We start from the raw sequence: 20514 nt of genomic DNA, 5'->3' as shown, positions 1-20514 counted from the left end.
GAAGCGGTGTGTGTTCGTTCGAGGCACAGCTGCATTCGAGACAATAGCTAGCTAGCAAGCAAAACAAAATAAAAGAAACAGTAAAATTAGACTTGTGTGCAATTTCTCGCTGCCGTGAAAGAAACTAATGCGCAAACCCCAGAACCGCATATGTTTTGGATCACGCGGGGAGGGGGCATGTCTGGGCTTCAGCTAAATGATTTGTTCTGTCACCATCGTACGCTGCCCGGATGCATGTTCCTACCCGCTGGTGATGTAGCGCAGCCGGCTGCTTGGTGTTGTTTCTCGCTTGGAGGCAGGTGCCCCTTTCCTGCGTAATACGGAGGATCGTCGACCTCACCCGTTTGTTTGCTACCACGTCAAGACTGAGGCTCAGATAGACCCCGGACGATTGATCTGTTTTGCATTGCGTTGGTCTCGCAGATCATGCACATGGTCATATATATATCATGTCGATGATCTACGGTTTAGGGTAGACGATGTTGCATCACACATGTAGCGGTTGCCTTGCTACATACGCAGAGTGCCGGATGAAATGCCGTGAGACTAAATACATATACAACCGGCTGGAGCTGATTTCTCAGAGAGGAAATAAGCCACATGGAAAGGACTTTCTTGTTGCTCTTCCCTCACGTTTCCTGCGGTGTGTTTGTTGTGGGCGATGGCGAGCATGTGCGATGTGCGTAGTCGACTGAGCCAACCCAACTCTCACAGCCAACGGCAGGCGGGCAGTCACCATGGACGTACCTCTAGCTCTTGCCTGGTGAGCTTCCTTCCCAGCGTCGAAGCTAGTTAGCCGAACTTCGTCCCGTGGTCTTTCAACAGTTTAGCTGGGACCAAGTGGCCCAGTTGGTAAAAGCAGATAGCTAAAATAAATTCTCCTCTAGAGATGCAAACTGAGTTTGAGGGGGGCGCTCGTTCGAAACACGTCGAGGGCCATGAAAAGGGTGATTCCTTTTTTTTTTGGGTCCTCGTTCTTTTCGTCTTTGTTGTCGACACCATTCGGCCATCAATACTATTCTCTGCTTCACGTGAAGCACTAGCAGAGCTTGTATTAAATAGCCCGAGGTAGAACATGACCTCTGTTGAAATTCTGCAGCTAACTTTCCTCGCCTCTCCTTTTTGTCGCTGGCGTTCGCCGTGGTTACGCTGGCCAGCCCACTGAGCCTCGGAATAGCACGAGGTAAACGGAACGAAGTGAATGCACCACTTGTATCCAATTCTCTCCAAACGACAAAACAGACACAATGTTAGTTCTGTACTCCTTTAATGATGACTAGTGTGGTCTTTACGGGTCGTGTTCGACTTTTGGGGGGTGCCCTCCGGTGAGGCTCTTGTGAGTGCATACCTAGTCTGGCAGGTGCGCTCCAGAGAGCAAGATACGATCTCTGACAAAGGTAACGATTTAGCAAGCAGCTTCACACTCAATCTTACATGAGAAATGGATACGGAATTGGATTGAATTCCTATGGCCCAGTACAGCGGGTTCAACCTAGCCGCGCTCCGAACTGAAGCTAGATAAAAGGAATGAGGTGTTTAAATAGTAGTTGGCGCAAACTTGATGTCCTCAAATCTGTCATCACCGCCCGCCTCGACAGCAGGCATCATGATCATTCGGAAGTCGCAGTCTCTCACTTTCATGTGAGGGAAAGCGCTGCTGACTGCCATCCACTCCTCTATAGTAGACCCTTTGGTAGAAAGTCCCATAGTCCATTTCAACGCAACATGTCAGGCTAGAAGACGCAAACTCCCGTTATGACATGAGAATCCCCAGTTCTGTAGGAAACCACACAGAAAGCGAGCGAGTCAAAAGAGACTGTGGCATACCTACGAAGTTGCACGCGATGAATTTCAACCCAATAGCCTGTGCTAAGGTCGTGACTTGTACCGAGCCGAGTAAGCTACATCTCTTCAGAACAGTGTGTTAGCCAAAATGACCTTTGTTTGACTTTCTGTCAGAAACAAATAGCTAGGTGATGTCAATCCAAAGGGAAAAGATTCACCAGCTGCATATAAAAAAAAAGGAGACAGCAGCCAAAAGTGTAGACGCGAATTGTCAATATACCCATCGTGGAACCCGAGTTACGTGAGCTTGGCGAGTTGTCCTCAGCAGGCTTGTACCCGCACCTCGTATTCGGCTTCTGTGGCCCTCGGGGTCCTTTGAGTCCCAACTTGCCGCAACGCAACTGCCGACTGAGGGCTATCCGAGGTGCTGCAGCTCATTATCTTACCTAAGGAGTGTGAGATGTAGTCAGTCCCCAATAAGTTGTACGTTGGAAAGCGTAGTACGTTGTAGCGACAGGGGCATTATATCGGCTACGTGCTCTCGATTGAAGGTGGCCAAACAATATTGTCGGAACCTGCGAATGATGTGGTGATCCAGACGCTGCAGGGATGTCAAAGAGAATGGTAAGAGCCTGGTTCATGCTGCAGAGGAACCTCAAGAGCTTAAGCTCCATCCTAGACTAGTGACAGATTCACGAAGAACAATCGTGATGAGTAACCCGAGTTTGGTCTGATGACGTTTGGTTGTGGCTGACGCAAGAACAACGATTAGCTAATCGTTGTCTCTCCAGCAAGTGTCAAGAATGGAGGGGCAACTGTCAGCCCCTCGTCCAGTTTGGATATCGGACGCACGCTCTGGAAGAAGTGATGACAACGGATATAATGACAGAGTTGACGTTGACAGAACCTTGCGAAGCTGAAGACATGGCAAAAGCTGGAGTCACATCGGAAATACAGGATATGTGCGATAGTGAGGCGCAGATGGAGATGGTGGTGAGGTTGGCCCTCGGATTCTTATTCGGGTTCCAGGTTGGCAATTGCGCGCATGTGAGTGGCCACAGACCACCTCAGGATTCCACCGCTGGACGCTGTATTATCCGTACCTGCCTCGGGCAGATTCGCAGATTTCCGCCAACAGGGACGGGGTTCGGCTGGGGTAGTCTCTAGCGAATCGAAAGCAGAGGACACCAGAAGCCCTTGACGACAACAGTGTTTCAAAGGTGGAAAAGTGCGTCGATTGGCGACTGGACGGGGGCAGTTCGAAAGTGGCTTCATCGCATTGAAAGACTTGCTTCTAGAGTTCTCGGTGTTGGCCTTCTATCGAATCATTCCCTTCTCCCACTGCTCGATTAGGCAGTGAGGGTCTCTTTATACGAATACGAACGGCCCGTCATTGGTCGGTAGCCGGAGCCAACTCATTGGCCCATCCGACACCCTTGCTCCTGAGTTTCTGGCGCAACATGCAAGCTGAAGCAGCAGTCTCCAAAGCACTTAGGGGCAAGCCGCAAAGGTCTGGCAGGAAAGGTAGGCCAAATTTTTTTTTTTTTAGAAGAATTCAAGCCATGCAACCTGTTTCCTGGCAGGTGCACTGAGCTGCTCAGGCCTTCTAGGCACTAGAGACGATCTAGGGACAGCCTAGGGGCCCTGTGACAGACGCCCCCAAAATGCGTTGCGGGTGGCTACCGTGTCACTGGCCAGATGTCACAGCTTCTGGGCTCCATGGATATGCGAGATGCGCTTGACCGCCGGGAGCTTTCCCATATGGACCACGCATTGGCTCGCTCATCGCGCAGGTTGCTTGCGCAAAAATGTGGGACCCAACAAAACGCGGCAGATATCTAATCTCACTATGTGATAATTTAAAACCACCTCTGTAGCCCCCCCTTCTCGATAACCTACGCCTTCTGCTCTTTCTCGCGCCACTGCTGCTCGTGTGCTACCTCCGGTCAAGAACGTTGCGATCGCAGTCAAACTCGAAGACATCGCCAGTCCGCGTTCAATTGGCCCTCTTCTTTGCTTCCCTTCACACTACCAGCGACCCCTTTTCGTGCCCTCGAGGATGGGTCTCCTGCAGGAGGTCGCAGGACCGTTGTCGGACCAGTTCCAGAATCTGGGAACTGGTCTGCAGGTCACCGTCGGCTTTTTTGCCGTCATCGTCCTCTCCGTCGTCCTCAATGTCCTGTCCCAGGCCCTCTTCAAGAACGCCAACGAGCCTCCTCTGGTCTTCCACTGGTTCCCCTTCGTCGGCAGCACCATCACATATGGCATGGACCCCCCGACCTTCTTCAAGGTCAACCGTGAAAAGGTACGCGCACCCCAAAACTCCCAGTGTCGCAATAAACTTCCGGAACAAGCCTCCCGTACTGACAAGCATCACCCTGACAGTATGGTGATATCTTCACTTTCGTCCTCCTTGGCAAGAGAACCACCGTCGCCGTCGGCCCCCAGGGCAACGACTTCATTCTCAACGGCAAGCTCAAGGATGTGAACGCCGAGGAAATCTACACCGTCTTGACCACTCCTGTCTTTGGGCGCGACGTCGTCTACGACTGCCCCAACGCCAAGCTCATGGAGCAGAAGAAGGTACATTGCCGCGGAAACTCTCCCGCCGGAAGCTTTGTTGCTGACAGCTCCCGCCCCTCCAGTTCATGAAGATCGCCCTGACCACCGAGGCCTTCCGTTCCTACGTCCCTATCATCGCCGACGAGGTTTCCAATTACTTCAAGCGCAACCCTGACTTCAAGGCCAACTCCGGCGTTGTTAACCTGCCTCCGAAGATGGCCGAGATCACCATTTTCACCGCTTCCCACGCGCTCCAGGGTGCCGAGATCCGCAACAAGTTCGACGAGACCCTCGCTGCTCTGTACCACGACCTTGATATGGGCTTCACCCCCATCAATTTCACCCTGCACTGGGCGCCTCTCCCCTGGAACAAGAAGCGCGATCACGCCCAGCGCACCGTTGCTCAGATCTACATGGACACCATCAAGGACCGCCGCGACAACGGCCGCACTGACGGTCTTGACATCATGTCCCACCTTATGAACTCCACCTACAAGAACGGCACCAAGGTCCCCGATCACGAGATCGCCCACATGATGATCGCCCTCCTCATGGCCGGCCAGCACTCTTCGTCTTCCACTAGCTCCTGGATCATGCTCCGTCTCGCTCAGTACCCCCAGATCATGGAGGAGCTCTACCAGGAGCAAGTCCGCGTTCTCGGCGCCGATCTGCCTCCCCTGAAGTACGAGGACCTTGCGAAGCTACCCCTCAACCAGGCCATCATCAAGGAGACCCTCCGCCTGCACGCTCCTATCCACTCCATTATGCGCGCCGTCAAGTCTCCCATGCCCGTCCCCGGTACCAAGTACGTTATTCCCACCAGCCACACCCTTCTCGCCGCCCCCGGAGTCTCTGGAACCGATCCCGCCTACTTCCCCAACCCCGAGGTCTGGGACCCCCACCGCTGGGAGGCCGACTCTCCCAACGCCCCGAAGATTGGCGGCAAGGATGCCGAGGACGAGGAGAAGGTCGACTACGGTTACGGTCTGGTCAGCAAGGGTGCCGCATCGCCCTACCTGCCCTTCGGCGCCGGCCGTCACCGGTGCATCGGCGAGCAGTTTGCCAACGTGCAGCTGCAGACCATTACTGCCATGATCGTCAGAGAATTCAAGTTCCGCAACGCCGACGGCAGCGACAAGCTCATCGGCACAGACTATGCCTCTCTCTTCTCACGGCCTCTGGAGCCTGCCAACATTTACTGGGAGAAGCGTGAGGCGTAAGTTTTTGTGGGAGCGGGATTTGGTCAGATTTTGGGTTTTGGGGAATGTATATTGTAAGCCATTATGACTATATCACATGGCCGGAGACAAGAAAAAAGACATAGACATGAGAGCGCTACGGCGCAGATGGCAGACTAAAGATGGTCGCTGTCGAATAATATTAATACAAAAGAAGTTATGACATCACGAACAACATCCATCAATCCCACCAAAGAAAGAAAAAACTGCCGATCCCCATGGCGCAAACCGTAACCGCGCTGATGAATTTGACGTATATTGTCAATCAGAAGTTTAAGGTCACAGGCCGTACTGTGTCCCCGTGCAGGCGCATGTCAAGGGTGCGGGGCCCAGCCGGATGGTGATGTTGACGACTTCCCCATGCTGGGACTTGTTCGGTCGGTCGGCATAGCGTTTTGTTTCAAAGCCAGTGCGGTAACCGGGGTGGTCTGGACGACGTCTCAGACCGGGACATCCCCCCTTCTCAACCTTCGCCTCATCCCAATCCTACACCTTAGGCTCACTCATACCCAAAGCCGTCACTCACGCAATCGCCTTACGAACAGCCGCGTACAACTGGCGTGGGGGGTTTTGAGTTTATCCCTTGACGTCGCATCCAACGTCAATTGCATCCCGAACCGTCCGTCGTCGCTCGATATATATCGAGGTTATCGCGTGACGAAAATCAGCCCTACCACCTGCCCTGCGACAGCAATTACGTGCGGTCGCATTACTCGTCAAAAAAATCCAGGATCTACGCCCAACGCCGACAGTCGGAATGAGTGCGGAGGACGAGAACCTGGGGCCCCTGGTCCGGCTATGGGGCCTCCGGACGGAGCAGCTCCCGGCGCCGAGCGCCACTACCGCCGACTTGGCGCCGTTTCTCATCGCCGTGCTGCAGGAAGCCGTCCCTTTCATTGATGCCGTTGCGCCCAAGGATGGTACTGCAAGGCCAAGTGAGTGGAAGGCGAAGGGCAATAAGTCCTATCCTGAATCGACGGCGCAGGTTGAGCTGTACGAGCGCGTTATCCCCGCCGCAGAACTCGAAAAGGAGGCGGCGAGGAACTGTCTGTCAAATGGCGTGGATGCTCCTGAGACGTGGGCTTGTCGGAGGAGCATTCACAAGGACAGGCCATCGAAGGGGACTGCGGCTTGGGAGGAGTTTGTAAAGTGCTTCAAGGACGACCATGTTGAGGCTGAGAAGGCTTTTACTCCGAATGTCATGGAGGCGAGAGAGGCGTTGGCCTGGGATTGCGCCGGGATCGCTGTTGAAGAGGGCGGCTCGACGTGGGACGACTTCAGGGTTGGCGTATTCGAGATCAAGCACAAACTCGGAATGCCGCTGAAGAACCGCGTGTTTCCCGAGTTGATCATTACGGCAAAGGCGAGGGAAGCCGACGAGTTCATCGTTGTGTCCATCCCCATGGCAGATCTCGACAAGGCGGACTACGGCGGACTGGTCAAGGAGAAAGGGATCGTCATGGCAGCCTATGTGAGCGTCGAGAGAGTGAGGAAGACGCCAACGGGCGCAATCGAATGGATCATGGCAACGGCATCGGACGCAAAGGGGGTCTTGCCTGCTTGGATACAGGCCAGAGCTGTGCTTGGTGTGGTTGCCAAAGACGTGGCGCTCTTTCTGGGATGGATCGCTGAGGAGCGCGAAAAGGGAACGAGCGTGGGCAAGTGGACTGCCGTCAAGGGGAACAGAACCGATCCCAACCGCAGAGCATCGACTACCCTTGAGGATGGCGAGTCCTCCTCGCAGGGAAGGAACTCAAGACAGGGGGTGTCGTCGAGACATGGGAAGGAACCGGCTGCTAGTTTGAACGGGACGAGGGCAGGGACGAATGGGCAAGCACACGTTTGAAGGGCGCGTTCTGGTATATTGGACGGAAGTAATGGAAAGCGACTAACTATCCTACCCTAATTTGCAACTTATGGAATTCGCTCAATTGCATTGTTTCGTTGCCGGGCCACGTCGAAGATGCATACTTTGATCGGTACTCAGCCGTCCGGTTTCTGTGTCTTTAGACACCTTGAATGGGAGGTGAATACAACATGACAATTCAGAAAGGCCAAGAAGTTGCGTGTCAACGGAGTTGCTGAAGAGGGGCTTCCTTCCTCGTCACCGCACCCGAGGAAGGTGCTAAGGGGAGACTCCTGCCGCCGGGGGGTAAAGGCAAGGACTCTAGGTCTTTCCCAAAACAAGGTGCTTATATGACCTAGGTAAAAGGCAGTCCTTGGCCCGCGCCGGCGCTTGCTTTGGAGCCCCTCACCTGCCATTGTACCTTACGTGACTGCCTTCCTTCCCACCTTCCCCTCTCCCATTGCCAGAACCCGTCGCTTGATTTCCGACACAAACCGGCTCGCGGTATCGGCCATATCCCCTCCCCGCGTCTTTTTACTGCTGAATAGGCTTCTTCTCACACTCGTTTCCGACTTCTGTTTTCCAATCTAGCCCGGGCCCCCTTAATCTTTGTTATCCAGAAGCTGCTTTGTAGTATATTCCCGTCGCGAACCCGAGATTCGTTCAACAATTCAGCCAGAATGAGCGTGACCTTTCCCGCCAGACCAATGGCAACGGACCACATGACATCCTCCACCACGCCGGTAAATGCAGTCCCTTCCAATCTTTCGTTGATCTGGTCAGAAGAGGGTCTGTGGAATCATGGTAACCATTATACGCAGGCTCTTGGCAATGGTCCGATCGTACCAGACACGCTGCTGTACTACAATCTCTATGATCAGCTCTGGAAGCAGCGCCAGAAGCAAGAGGACTTCGAGAAACGGCTCGACACCAGTGAGAAGGAGAAAGAGGAATTTCGCACCACTTTTCAAGCAGAGCTCAGCGCCCTAGAAAAGCAGCTCAAAGGTCAGACATCGGCGTTCATGAAGAAGCTCCGCCAGTCAGAGGAGCGATTGGAAGCCAGGCTAGACGCAATGCAGCGCCAACTTGATACACAAAAGGCCACACAAAACGCAAATGCGGAAACAGTGCAACACGACATCCGTAATCTTCAAAGGAACCTAGATCTGAGATCGGGCCAACAGACTGCGCCAGCGCCAGCGTTGCCTGTGGTTCGCGACCTCAAACGACCTATCACGACAGGTGAGTCGACAAGCAATCTGTTTTCGCAGATGAGCTGACCGCTGTAAGATGAGGCAGTAGCAATCAAGCGAAGAAAAGAGGATGAACGTTCGCCAGTGGTCGACTTAGATACGCGCGGGCACCCACGGTCTAGCTCCCCGAAGCCGACGCAAACTCGATCGAAAACCAGGCCAAAGCAGTCAGTCTCCGGCAACAGTCGCGAGAAGGCGTCCAAGACTCGGATGGAAGAGTTTCGCCAGCACCAGAAGGATGTCCATGACGCATATCTGCAGCTGAAATCCACAAACTTCAATGCAGTGCGAGCATTCGTGTACAAGTTCATCGAGAACATATCCGACTTCGAAATTTCGCAGAAGTTCCAACTGGGATTACTCACAATGATGCCGGATTATTTTAGAGAGGGGAAGAAAAGCAAATACGGTTGGCGACATGTTGTTGCTGTGGGAGGTACTTTGAATTGGGAGGATGTCTCGCGAGTCGCCAGTTCCATTGAAGTTGGCGAGGACTAGAACTGAAGGATGGGGAGAGAAGTTTTTCGCTGGGTGCTGGGTGATTAAAGTGCTTTGGGCCTGTGAGTATTTGCTTTGCGAAAATTAGGAGATTGGGAGACCTGACGTAAATGATGTTCCGTAGCAGAGTTCCCGGCTTGATCGTTATCCTAGATATGAATAGAGTCTCTTAAGTCATGGAATGGAAAATGGTTCGAAGAGACGAGGAACGTCAGTGCGCCCCCTACCTTGTCAGTGGAGTTTGGCGCGAATGGTGTGTTTGTCACGCTAAAACTTACCACGCGTGTCCTGCAAGGCTGCAGCACTAGGTACCCCAGATACCTCGCCCAGGTACCTTTCCCGCGCTGCAACAGTCCATTGAAGCTGGAAGACCAGGGACGGTGCGCCACACCTCCAAGCCAACAGGAAGGTCCGGACCCAGAGAACTTTCCGCGACGACTCCAGGTTTTCCATTCCAAACAGCCTCTCACGGTCGACAAATGCCATCGTTAGCAAGTATTTTGTCGCGGCACTCTACTTCATACGCTACCTACCACCTCCGAATGCGATCCGCCTAGTCACGAAGGAGGCTCCGACCGGCGCCTGCCACTCCTGGCGCGACAGCTTCACCCATCGCCACATCTCGTGAATCTCGCAGCGCATCCGAAATCGATATATCCAAGCTTTTCCCTACTACATCTTCCTCAATATGCCTGATATAAGCGCTCCACCGCCGCCGCCGCGACCCAAGTTGAAGCTCAAGGCATCATTCAGCGAACCGAACGGGGCGCCCGCGACGCCGTCAGTGTCGACTCCTCTCTCGACAACGAAGATCAAGCTCAAACCCTCACAACCGCCAACGCCCGCCAGCACCGACACACCGAAACCTGTGAAGACGAAGGCAGGACGTCAACCGAAGCCAACGAGCAAGCTCATCGAATCGAAGAAGCGTGAACAAGACGAGATCGACGACGATGGCTTAAGCCGGTCTGCGAAGAAGATTAAGCTCCTCAAAACGCCTACTGTGTCGACTCCAGGCAACCGTCACATTGTGGTTAAGGCTAAAGGCAAACCACCAGTTCATCCCCCCGGCGATGGCTACGATTCGGAAGCTAGCGACCAAGAGAAGGACCCCGTCATCGAGGAACAGTTCATATTGCGTATGATGCCCGGCGAACACTGCGAATATGTCAGGAAATGTATAGAGGAAGGAAAGGTCGGTGTGGCGCGAAAAGACGGCGGCGCGGATATTGCCATCAAGTTTATCGACGACGAAAGTCGACGCGCTTTGGTTATTGTCAAAGGTCAGCATTACGCGGCGGTCATGGTGGAGTTGCCAACCATCACAGAGGGCATGAAGTCTTGGGACAGGAAAACCTTCATGAAGTCGGCCGACATTTGCCACATGCTCCTTGTCTTTCAACAAGTAAAGAGTGAGGAGGAGGCGAGGAAGGTACCGCTACCGCCGATGATCCAACCCGGATTCAAATGGCCTCACGGTCTGACACCGCCTATGCACGACGCTGCCAATCAGAGATTTGCAAAGGTCATTAGTCGGTCGGAGATCGAACTCAAGGAAAATGAGGTTAAGAAACTTTTAGCGGCCGACGCGGCTGCTGTATCCTCCAAGTACGAACTCATCGATGAGAACAAACCCACGTACGAGGAGTACTCCGAAGACGAACAAGATGCCGATGGCGAGGCAGACGACAGTGGCTACTTCCCGGCCGAGGGTTACGCTAACGGCGAACTGTTCGACGATGACCTTGAGGCTGAGCTGGAGGCTGCCTTTGAGGAGGAGATGAATCAACCAGCAACAGAGGTTGGAACGCCGGCAACACAGTTTGAGGCAGCTACGCCGATGACAATGAACACGGGCACACCAGCGGCCAACGCGCAAGACAGTGGCGATGGAGAGGAATCCGCTGTGAGCGAAGAAGATGAGGACGATGACGACGACGACGATGATGACGACGACGACAGAGCCCGTCTGGATGAAGTCAAGGCCGTCCGTGAAGACATTACACAACTCAAGAATGAAATCAGCAAGAAGGAGGCTGAGATGGCTACAATTAGCAACAAGATCTTGCGTGGCCGCGTGGAGTCTCGTCTCAAGGATCTCAAGGCAGAGCTTCATCTCAAGATGACCTCAATAGGAGAAGAGGAAGAGGATGAGGACTAGTTGGTGTTATCGAAGCACTGGGAATAGCGTGGGGCATTCTTCAAAATGGGTTGACCTCTGTCGTGGGTCACATACAGTTCTACAGCTATGTATGCCTAGAGCAGAATCATAGGCACATAAGCATAATATTGAAAAGCAAAAGTGCTTCGTAACGTCCTGTCCCCTCTAGTTGAGTCATTGAAGTGATGATATAAGAGCCGGCGATGCCGACAGTAGATATTTTACAAGAGCCAAACCACCTTTTTTCATGCTCTCTATGGTACATGACCCAAGCCCGCGACCGCCGCAATCCCGTGAATGCCCACACCTGCACCACAGACCATGTTTACATAGACTTGAGGTAGTTAGTCTCCTTGATCTTGGCCTTGCGCTCCTTGCGCATCGCCTTGCGCAGGTCTTCTCTCTTCTCCAGGGCTTGCAGGTTATGCGCAGCATCCTTGCCCTTTTCTCCAGGCAAGTTGATGGACTGCTGCGGCATGGGGATCTTGGGAGCGAGGGCCTCCGTATCACCGGAGGCGAGAAGCTTGGCTTCGATGGCCTTTTGGCGCTTGGCGGCAAGCTTACGTTGCTTCTTGGATTTGGCTGGTGGGCGCATAGGAATGTTAGCAAAAGAACCAGATCACACGAGCGGTTTCCTAGGTCTGCTCGGCGGGCACACGTACAGAACATCTCGGCGGCGAGATCATCCGCAGACTCTGTAGTCTCCTTCTTGGTCTCGAGGCACGTCCACAGCCAGTCGGGGTACTCCTCATCGGGGAGGGCAACGGGATCCGTCTTGCCCTTCGTGTAGTTCAGGCCGTTGAGGACGGTGCCGGCGGGGCAGGAGGACACTGGCTTCGCGGGCGTCTTAACGGTGTCGTCTTTGATGTTGGACAGCTTCGGGGGGGCCTCCGGGTTGGCGGGGGGTGCTGGCGCAGCATCGGGCGCGGCAGAGGTGCCGGCGGCAGCGTTTCTTGTCCGCGCTGAGAGGGAGAAAGGTCTGACGAGGAGGGCGCCGGCGCTGGGTTGAAGACGCGGCAGAGCCGTGGCTCGCCGCATACATGTTCTGCAAATCATGCTGGTTCTCTGATGTGTTTACGCGACAGGACGGGACGGCGCGCCTGGTGTTGGTCGTCGACGGAGGAGGGGTCCTAGTCGTGGTGTTGCGGGATGCGTGAGCTTGAGCTTGGGGTGCGGTGGAAAAATTCTGGGGCGGGCTGGACGGGCCTGTTGCGCACCCGGCGTCGGAGGCCCACGTCAAGTGAGGTGCACCGAAGCTACAGACACGCTGCAATACACTCCTCGAGGGTTTGGAGAGCCCATTGAACAATCAATTGAGTGCGTTTTCAAGTTTTGAACCACTTCTCGAGTAATGGCAACTGATCCAGACATTTTCGTCTGTAAATCGATATCCGTGTCGGATAAATGCATAACTTCAAAAAGCCTTGATTGATTCGTTTGTACATATAGCGCGAGGAATATCTCCATCACGCGGCCAATTGCCATGATATTGAAATGGCCCAGATCCTCCGTTTCCCTTCCAGTTGTCAACGGGAACCTCTATCAAAGCGACGCCGTATTCCGCATCGGAACGCTCATTAACCATCACGCCTAGACAAAGTTCATTCATGCCTGCTTGGTGATGTAGTTCTGCTGCTGGAACAGTGTGCCCTTGACCTTCTTCTCCTTCAACAGCTCAAGGTACTTTTCTGTATTCATGCGTCAGCAGTCCGACCTCCTGAACGAATTGAGTCTGCCTGTTGCTGTCCAACAAGCCCTCGCGCCGGATGAGACTAACCCCTCAAGTGCCCGCACTTCTCCAAGTGGTTGACACCCTCCTTCTTGTAGCACTTGCCCAACTCCTCTCCGACGAGACGCAACATCATGGCGCCGACCCATTGCTCGCGGATGATGGCGTCTTGTGCCTGCTTGAACGCCTTGGTGTCGTCGTAGTCGACGCCGTCGAACGTCGGCGGGACCTTGGGCTTCTGGGCCAGGAACATCTCGGACTCGGGGGTCGGCATCTTGGCTGGTGGTGGGATCGAGTCGTCTCGGGTGGAACGGAGTCGAATTGGTCAATGGGGCACCGGAGGTCGAGGGGTGCGTCGCGGCGAGACGTTGAGCTTTGGTGGTGATCGATTTCGGGACCGGGTTGGTTGGCTGGCCTGGGCTGCACTGGGACTGGAGGAGCAAGCTAAAGGTCAGCAGAATGTGGCGGCCTGAATTCGCAGGCTACAGGCCCGAAGCCTCCCCCAGGCACACGACTCGGCTACGGCTTTCGGTACGTACCCACTGCTCATGCAGCCCCTCGCTCACCGCCCGCGCCAGTCGCGGGCGCCCCGCTAAAAAGTTGGCAAATCGCAAAAAAAAATCTCTGTCGCAGGACCCTTCGCCCCAACCACCGGACCCTGGCCTTATAAGTCAAGCTACCACCTCGATACACCTCAGAAATTTTCCTCGAGCATCCTCCCATCTCTGGAAAAAAGCCTTTCTGCTGCTCTTTTCCATTCTTCTATCCTTACTTCCCCCTCTCTATACCCTTAATCCTTTATACCCACACACATCACAATGGGCAAGACCAAGTCTACCACCAAGGGCAGCAAGGCCGCTGACCCTCTCACCAAGGTGAAGAACGCCGGCGTCTCTAAGGCTTCTGAGAGCCCCAAGGCCAAGTCCAAGGCCATCGCCAAGGACCTCGCCACCAAGGAGAAGAAGAAGGCCAAGAAGGTCGTCGAGCCTGAGTCCGAGTCTGAGTCTTCCGACAGCAGCGAGTCCGAGGAGGAGGAGGAGTCAGACTCTTCCGACTCTTCCGACTCTGAGGAGGAGAAGCCCGCCGCCAAGAAGGCCGCTCCCAAGGCCGCTGCCAAGAAGGCTGCCGAGTCCTCCGACAGCGAGTCTGAGGCTTCCGACTCTGACTCCGACTCGTCCGAGTCTGAGGAGGAGGCTCCCAAGGCCAAGGCCAAGGCCAACGGTGTCGCTAAGACCAACGGCGCCGCCAAGAAGGACGAGTCTTCCGACAGCGACTCCAGCGAGGAGGACTCTGACGACTCCGAGGACGAGAAGACCGACAAGAAGGCTGAGAAGAAGGCCGAGGTAAGCACCATCCACGTCGCCTGCTGTGTCAACATCCACTAATAGCTCCCGACAGTCTTCCGACTCTGACTCTGACTCTTCCGACTCCGATGAGGAGGAGGACTCCTCCGACTCTAAGGAAGCCTCGGAGGCTGAGACCAAGACCGAGGAGCCCTCCAAGAAGCGCAAGGCCCTGGACGACCCCGTCATCCCCGGCAAGAAGGCCCGCACCGACATCTCTGACAAGAGCTCTACCCTCTTCGTTGGCTCCCTTGCCTGGGCTGTCGATGACAACACCCTCTACGAGGCCTTCCAGGAGTTCCCCGACCTGACCGGTGCCCGCGTCGTCACCGACAAGCAGACCGGCCGCAGCCGTGGCTTCGGCTACGTCGACTTCGGCAACCCTGAGGCTGCTGCCGCTGCCCTCGAGGCCTCCCAAGGAAAGGACCTCGCTGGCCGCGCCATGAACATTGACTTCTCTGGCCAGAAGCCCGCCGGTGACGGCAACCACCAGGCTCGTGCCCAGGACCGCGCCCAGAAGCACGGTGACACCGTTAGCCCCGAGTCCGAGACTCTGTTCGTCGGTAATCTGCCTTTCGACACCGACCAGGACACTGTCCACGCTTTCTTCAGCGAGGTTGCCGAGGTTGCCAGCGTTCGCCTGCCTACCGACCCGTAAGTCATACCACATCATGGTGTTAAAGATCCACAAGACTAACAACGTCAACAGTGACAGCGGCAACCTGAAGGGTTTCGGCTACGTCTCTTTCAACAGCATCGAGGACGCCAAGTCCGCCTTCTCTCAGCTCAACGGTCAGTACCTCGGTGAGGGCCGTAGCGGCCGTGCCGTCCGTCTGGACTATGCTGGCCAGAAGCCTAACCGTGACGGTGGTGGCCGTGGTGGTGGCCGCGGTGGCTTCGGAGGCCGTGGCGGCGGTCGTGGTGGTGGCCGTGGTAACTTCGGTGGACGTGGCGGTGGTCGCGGCGGTGGCCGTGGTGGATTCTCCTCCACCAACCGTGGTGGCTTCGGTGACTTCAAGGGCTCCAAGATCACCTTCTAAGTAGTGACACAAGCCACACGATGATGATGATACTTCAGAGGGCATATATCGCGGGTACACACTGTGGGCTTCGTGGGCTGTCGGTTCGAGACAAGTTTCTTCCCTGCGGGGATTGTGGGCTTTGAGAGCAGTCTCCTTAGAGACATGATGGACCTGAGGGCATTTCACTTTGACCGTGGGCTTGTGGCGTCTCTTGTATATCACAGAGGCATATTGTGGGATCTGTACGCTATTGTGGGTTGACCAAGAGGGCATATGTTGCATAGGCAACATCTTCACAGTGGGCAGACGGCTTATTATCCAAAAGTTGGGAAGAATCTTGTGTGTCTGTATACTCAGACATGTCCGCGAGGGGATCAACTTTGACGATGACGACGGCTTCTGTGGGCTCTGGGGGTTGCTCTCGGCAGTCTACCTACGGGTATGCTGTTGATGTGGCTGGTCAGGCGTTTTCTCTCCTTCGGTTACTCTTTGAACTTGGAACGATACCATGCTTTGCGACGCAGAATGGAGTAAGTATACCTTCTCCCCGTGAATGTCATTATTCGGCAGGGCAAAATATTGGCCATGAGGACTTCGGCGTTTAGGGATCGGCTCCTAGTGTAATAAAAGTTTTGATGTTTATCCATGAACACGTTCTTGCAGTTCCATTCCGTGCTTCTTGTGATGATGTTGTGAACAATACACGTATCTAGTGAGGTTGGCGTGGCTGGCAGTAATTAACATTTCATGCAGTTTATGGTTGGCTGTCTCACAGCAGGGAAGTGCCCGACTTCGCTCCCATTCGCCAGCAACCTCGTGGCTCAGCTTCCCGCGCGACGGTGCGTCATTGGGCGGCACGAGGTATAGTTCCAGCCACCCCCGTGATGACGGGTAATCTACAACTCTCCCATCAGTCTAGAACAGCGACTGAAGACATTGGTCACTTCGCCATCCGCGCCCTCCAGCAGCAACGTCACGGGTGAACACCCTTCGCCGTTGGATGGGCTGAGACGCCCCGGGTGGAAGCGCCGCAAACTTGCTCAGCCGTTGCAGTTCGTAAGGAGCGCATGCGGACATAGTATGCGTTGCTGCGCTTAAAGCAACGAAACGGACGAATCTGTTGGGGAACGGAACGGTGGAGCGGCGGGGAGAGGAGATGGTCACGTCAGTGGAATCTGGCATGACTTAGGGGACGATTATAAGACGACAATCGCGGCGTGTCACGGCCTGTCTTGGGATCGTCCTTGTCGCGGGATGCAAGTCGCAGACCACTCATTGACGCCAGACGACGGTTCTGCAGGTTCACAGCTGCTTTTGTAGCACCGGGTCGCAACTTTAAGGCCCAACGTCGAAGGCCGGTGTCGGTGCTGCTCCGGTGTAGCTTGACAACGATGACATGAGGGTGGAATGCTAATGCCGGTCTGGCGCTGATACTGATGCTGGTGCTGATGGTAAAGCAGGCGCAGCTCGCGCTTCCCACTGTTTTCCCACGGTACGGTTTCTCCACTGACGTGCACCTGACCCCGCTACCTCGCAGCACTTGGCGGCCCGGAAGACGTGTGCGGGTGGGATGTTTGGGGGCCGGCAGACGGTACGGGATTCGAGGCACGGTACCGATCATTATGCCTGGCTGCAGCACAACCCAGGTTCTGCGCAGTCTGGCGAACAGTATTGCAGCACGCCGCTATAATAGCGTCATGGACCTGCGACTATCCGCACTGTCCTTATCTGGGCTGTTCGCAGCTGGAATGCCTCAGAATCACCTCGGGCGCACCGTCTGATGTCGACGGGATGGCCCAAGCACCTGACACGGTGCGATGGCCGGAATCTACAAGCGCCGGCCCAAAGCAGCAGGTCACTCTGCACCATACGGGGGCTGCAGGTGTACATCATCTTCCTGGTCCGCTCCGTTATCCATTTCTCCAAGACTCCAGTCTCCAAGTCTCCGCCGTATCGCATGCCTGTTGGATGGAGACTGGTCCCCTTCCCCCCTCAACCACCACCCCCTACCTACCTAACCTCCTACGTTTACGTGCTGCAACAAAGAGCAAGCCAGCCAGCCAACGGGCAGGGCCTCAACACCATCTCACCGACCCTGCGTGCCTTGGTGAGCTAAGCCAAAGTCGAAGCGGTCTGCTGCATCTTTCCTCCTAACTTTCCAACTTCTCCCTTTCCTCCGCTCCTCTGACCTTTGTACACCACGTTTTCTCGAACCATCGTCGGCGTCGCGCGAACAGACATCTCGGACCGCGAGCTAAGCATCTCCAGCGTATACTTCTTATCTCGCTCAAAACGCGGGGTTTCGGACGGAGGAAGCGCCTCCCCCCCACACTCGTCCAGCCACATCCCCCGGCGTCGACGACGACTTCATCCCTTACGAACCAAGGCCACGCACGAACTTGTTGCTTTTTCATTTTGTTCTGTTTCAACGGCGTCGTAAAAATAAGGCATAGCATCATGGATGGACAGCAGCAGCAGCGCGACGACCGCGCTGGTCAGAACAATAGAGTCCCGGTAAACGGAGCGCAGTCCGCCGCAGGGCCGCGCAGGAGAAATGACGGTCAGTGGCTTGCGTTCCAGGGGCTCGGTGCAGCTGACGATGAAATACTGACACGACGTCCCTCAGAATCTTGGGTCGAAATCGCGTCGCAGCCGTCTTCGTCTTCGCTTTCGTCCATCGGAGACGAGATCGTCACGACCGGTCTCCGAGTCGGCGGGTCTATGGCCGCTCGCCGACGTCGCTTACATCACCCACCCGCCCCTCGGTCTTTCCATGTCGACCAGACAGCTATTCACGCTGGCACAAGCAGTCAGGAAGAATATGAAGAGAGCGAGAGCGAGGAGGACCGATGTCTGACGAGCTCGACCGAGAATGTGCAACCTTCTGTTCGGCCGCCGTTCCAACAGCAGCAGTCGGCCCAGGCAGAGTCAGAGGACTCGGATGACGACGATGAGATCGCGACTGCCCTAGGAGCACGCGTTCCCGACGACCCCATCTTCAGGCCTCACCCAAATGCGTTCTCTCATCCGCCGTCGGGCTTGCACAGGAGCCAGTCTGCCGGCTCGGCCATCCACCAGCACCCGCACAGTGGCGTAAGACCGTCACTCTCCCATCGGTCCCAGACGAGAGTGCACCGCAGCCCGCCAAACTTCATGTCGCCGGCGTACCAAGCCGACAATGATGCCGCTCTCCGTGCTTCCCTCACCACCCTCCTCTCGTGTGCTGCTGCCGCTCGTGGTCTGCCCAAGTACAAGGACAGTGAGCAGCAGGGCGCACCAGCAGCTACCGGAGTCGGACCTAGTTCTCAGCCTGTAGAACTGAGACTCATGCCTGAATCTGAACTCATGACTGATAGACAACCACAACCTCAAGGGCCATCACCAGCAAAGACACCTGCTCGGTCACGGACCGCCACGTCTTCTACGCCTTCATCACCCAAGAGCGAAGGCGTTGATAAGCACAAGAGGACTTCCTCTTCACAAACTCGCTCGTCGAGGGCGACGAAGAAGAAGAAGGTGGCCGCCAGCGAGGACGCGCTCATCAGCCCAACTTTGCTAACCTGGGTTGTGAGTGCTGGCGTCGTGGTGCTTGTTTCCGTGGTCGGGTTTGGCGCGGGCTATGTGATCGGCCGCGAGGTTGGACGTCAAGAAGTGCTCTCGGCGGCGGGAGCGGGCGTCAACGCCTCGACCGTAGCAGACTCTTCGTCGTGCGGTAGGGAAGTTATTCGTTCTTCCGGCGGTGGCCTTCGTCGCCTCAGGTGGGGTGCGGGGGTTGGCCGAAGCGTTGTTGCTTGATTCAGATTCGATGATCTCGTCTGAATCATGAGGCGTCGGATACTATTTACGTCCCTATCTCTACCCTTAGTCCGGGGGAATCCGGGGTACGGGGTGGGATGTGATGGGTGTGAAGGGGTCCGACATTTTTTCTTGTTCACCTTTTTTTTTTTTTTTTTTTTTCCGGGNCCTTTTTTTTTTTTTTTTTTTTTTGCCGGTCTCCATCTCTTTTTCGTCACCAACGGGTTTGAATGCGGGCTACGACGAATATAGACGATCATCAATCATGGATACCTCTTGCTTCCTATCTTGGGGAAATCGCGGAACATGCCTGACAAACGAAAACGGGGATAGGCGTGGGCGTGTGTTTATGTGTTGTGTGTTTTGCCTGGGTGCGGACACACTCACAAGTCATTATTATTCTTCAGCTTCATCTGAAATGATCAACGATCGGGGGTTTGGAAAGCCAAGGGGGCTGGGCAGCATTGGCGCGAAAGCTTTTTTACCCCCTCGTTCTTTCCTTTGCTATTGCTTGTTTTTTTCCGTCTCTCTCTCTGGTCATCATGGGTCTTGGTTTGAAATTCCGCTGCAATCGCACCCGGAGGATTATCTGCGAAAGGGGGTTGAGGCTTGGCTTCTGGGTTGTCTGTACACCCTTTACCTTGCCCTCAAGCTCTTGGCAAAGATGGGCTCTGCGACGCCGGCATACGTGAAACCAACTTCATCTTGCGGGTTAGCTTTAACACGGTTAGTCTAATACAATCGAAGGGCATGGTACGCGGCAGACAACTTCGCTACAAGCACACACATGTGAAAGTGAAAAGGGGGGGCATGGGTGAGTGGGTAAAAGAGTTTCGCCCGAACAATCTGATTAGATTTGTTGGCTGTGTTTACGTGATTGTTGCTTGCGTACGTCTGTCTTGTCCCCACTGCAAGTCAGCAAGCCAAAAATGTAAGAGAGTTGAGTCCATTCTCTGACACACAGCTGTGGCTGCAAGGCCAGAGTCACCCGAAACCAGCAACAGGCAAAACCCACATGTGGTGTCGTGTGTCGTTCGCGCAGTCCGGACACTCCGCAAATTCTGCTTGCTGGCCAGCTGGCCTTGGGATGCGGGAGGGAAGAACGGGCAAAAAGTTTCGTTGACAACTCCGTTGACACACGTTCGAAGTTGCTACTCGAAACGAGTTGCCCTTTTGCGAAACTGGCCCGGACGGTTGTGCGGACTCTGCGCGGCCCAGCAGCAGCCTCTGCAGAGCACGTGAAGGGCAGGCGGGCAGCAGACAGGGCTGTCAAGTTTTGTCA

At 55.0% G+C, this 20514-nt stretch overlaps 8 protein-coding genes across 8 annotated transcripts; 6 read left to right on the top strand and 2 right to left on the bottom strand.

The window, feature by feature from the left end:
- Positions 1 to 3844: 3844 nt before the first annotated feature.
- GCG54_00004751 (Eburicol 14-alpha-demethylase) lies at positions 3845 to 5567 on the top strand (the record flags this gene model as incomplete). The annotated part of the gene is made up of 3 exons (XM_045404795.1): positions 3845 to 4090; positions 4171 to 4368; positions 4431 to 5567. 3 exons carry the CDS (start codon positions 3845 to 3847, stop codon positions 5565 to 5567), a joined length of 1581 nt encoding a protein of 526 aa, XP_045262738.1.
- Positions 5568 to 6342: 775 nt separating this feature from the next.
- Positions 6343 to 7431, top strand: GCG54_00004750 (uncharacterized protein; the record flags this gene model as incomplete). Its single annotated transcript, XM_045404794.1, has 1 exon — positions 6343 to 7431. The coding sequence occupies one exon, from the start codon at positions 6343 to 6345 to the stop codon at positions 7429 to 7431; it is 1089 nt and encodes a 362-aa protein (XP_045262737.1).
- A 680-nt stretch (positions 7432 to 8111) lies between these two features.
- Positions 8112 to 9182, top strand: GCG54_00004749 (uncharacterized protein; the record flags this gene model as incomplete). Its single annotated transcript, XM_045404793.1, has 2 exons — positions 8112 to 8673; positions 8722 to 9182. 2 exons carry the CDS (start codon positions 8112 to 8114, stop codon positions 9180 to 9182), a joined length of 1023 nt encoding a protein of 340 aa, XP_045262736.1.
- Positions 9183 to 9870: 688 nt separating this feature from the next.
- Positions 9871 to 11343, top strand: GCG54_00004748 (Transcription initiation factor TFIID subunit 7; the record flags this gene model as incomplete). Its single annotated transcript, XM_045404792.1, has 1 exon — positions 9871 to 11343. One exon carries the CDS (start codon positions 9871 to 9873, stop codon positions 11341 to 11343), a length of 1473 nt encoding a protein of 490 aa, XP_045262735.1.
- A 325-nt stretch (positions 11344 to 11668) lies between these two features.
- Positions 11669 to 12399, bottom strand: GCG54_00004747 (54S ribosomal protein L37; the record flags this gene model as incomplete). The annotated part of the gene is made up of 2 exons (XM_045404791.1): positions 11669 to 11925; positions 12006 to 12399. The coding sequence occupies 2 exons, from the start codon at positions 12397 to 12399 to the stop codon at positions 11669 to 11671; spliced, it is 651 nt and encodes a 216-aa protein (XP_045262734.1).
- Positions 12400 to 12948: 549 nt separating this feature from the next.
- GCG54_00004746 (NADH-ubiquinone oxidoreductase 12 kDa subunit) lies at positions 12949 to 13346 on the bottom strand (the record flags this gene model as incomplete). Its single annotated transcript, XM_045404790.1, has 2 exons — positions 12949 to 13031; positions 13121 to 13346. 2 exons carry the CDS (start codon positions 13344 to 13346, stop codon positions 12949 to 12951), a joined length of 309 nt encoding a protein of 102 aa, XP_045262733.1.
- A 544-nt stretch (positions 13347 to 13890) lies between these two features.
- GCG54_00004745 (Nuclear localization sequence-binding protein) lies at positions 13891 to 15455 on the top strand (the record flags this gene model as incomplete). Its single annotated transcript, XM_045404789.1, has 3 exons — positions 13891 to 14415; positions 14471 to 15069; positions 15125 to 15455. 3 exons carry the CDS (start codon positions 13891 to 13893, stop codon positions 15453 to 15455), a joined length of 1455 nt encoding a protein of 484 aa, XP_045262732.1.
- A 2439-nt stretch (positions 15456 to 17894) lies between these two features.
- Positions 17895 to 19232, top strand: GCG54_00004744 (uncharacterized protein; the record flags this gene model as incomplete). The annotated part of the gene is made up of 2 exons (XM_045404788.1): positions 17895 to 17997; positions 18064 to 19232. 2 exons carry the CDS (start codon positions 17895 to 17897, stop codon positions 19230 to 19232), a joined length of 1272 nt encoding a protein of 423 aa, XP_045262731.1.
- Positions 19233 to 20514: the final 1282 nt, after the last annotated feature.

This window comes from Colletotrichum gloeosporioides (genome assembly GCF_011800055.1).
Source record: "Colletotrichum gloeosporioides strain Lc1 chromosome Unknown consensus_54, whole genome shotgun sequence".
NCBI classification, from domain to species: domain Eukaryota; kingdom Fungi; phylum Ascomycota; class Sordariomycetes; order Glomerellales; family Glomerellaceae; genus Colletotrichum; species Colletotrichum gloeosporioides.
The sequence above is the reverse complement of the archived record's forward strand: the minus strand, read 5'-3'. Positions and strand labels throughout refer to the sequence as shown.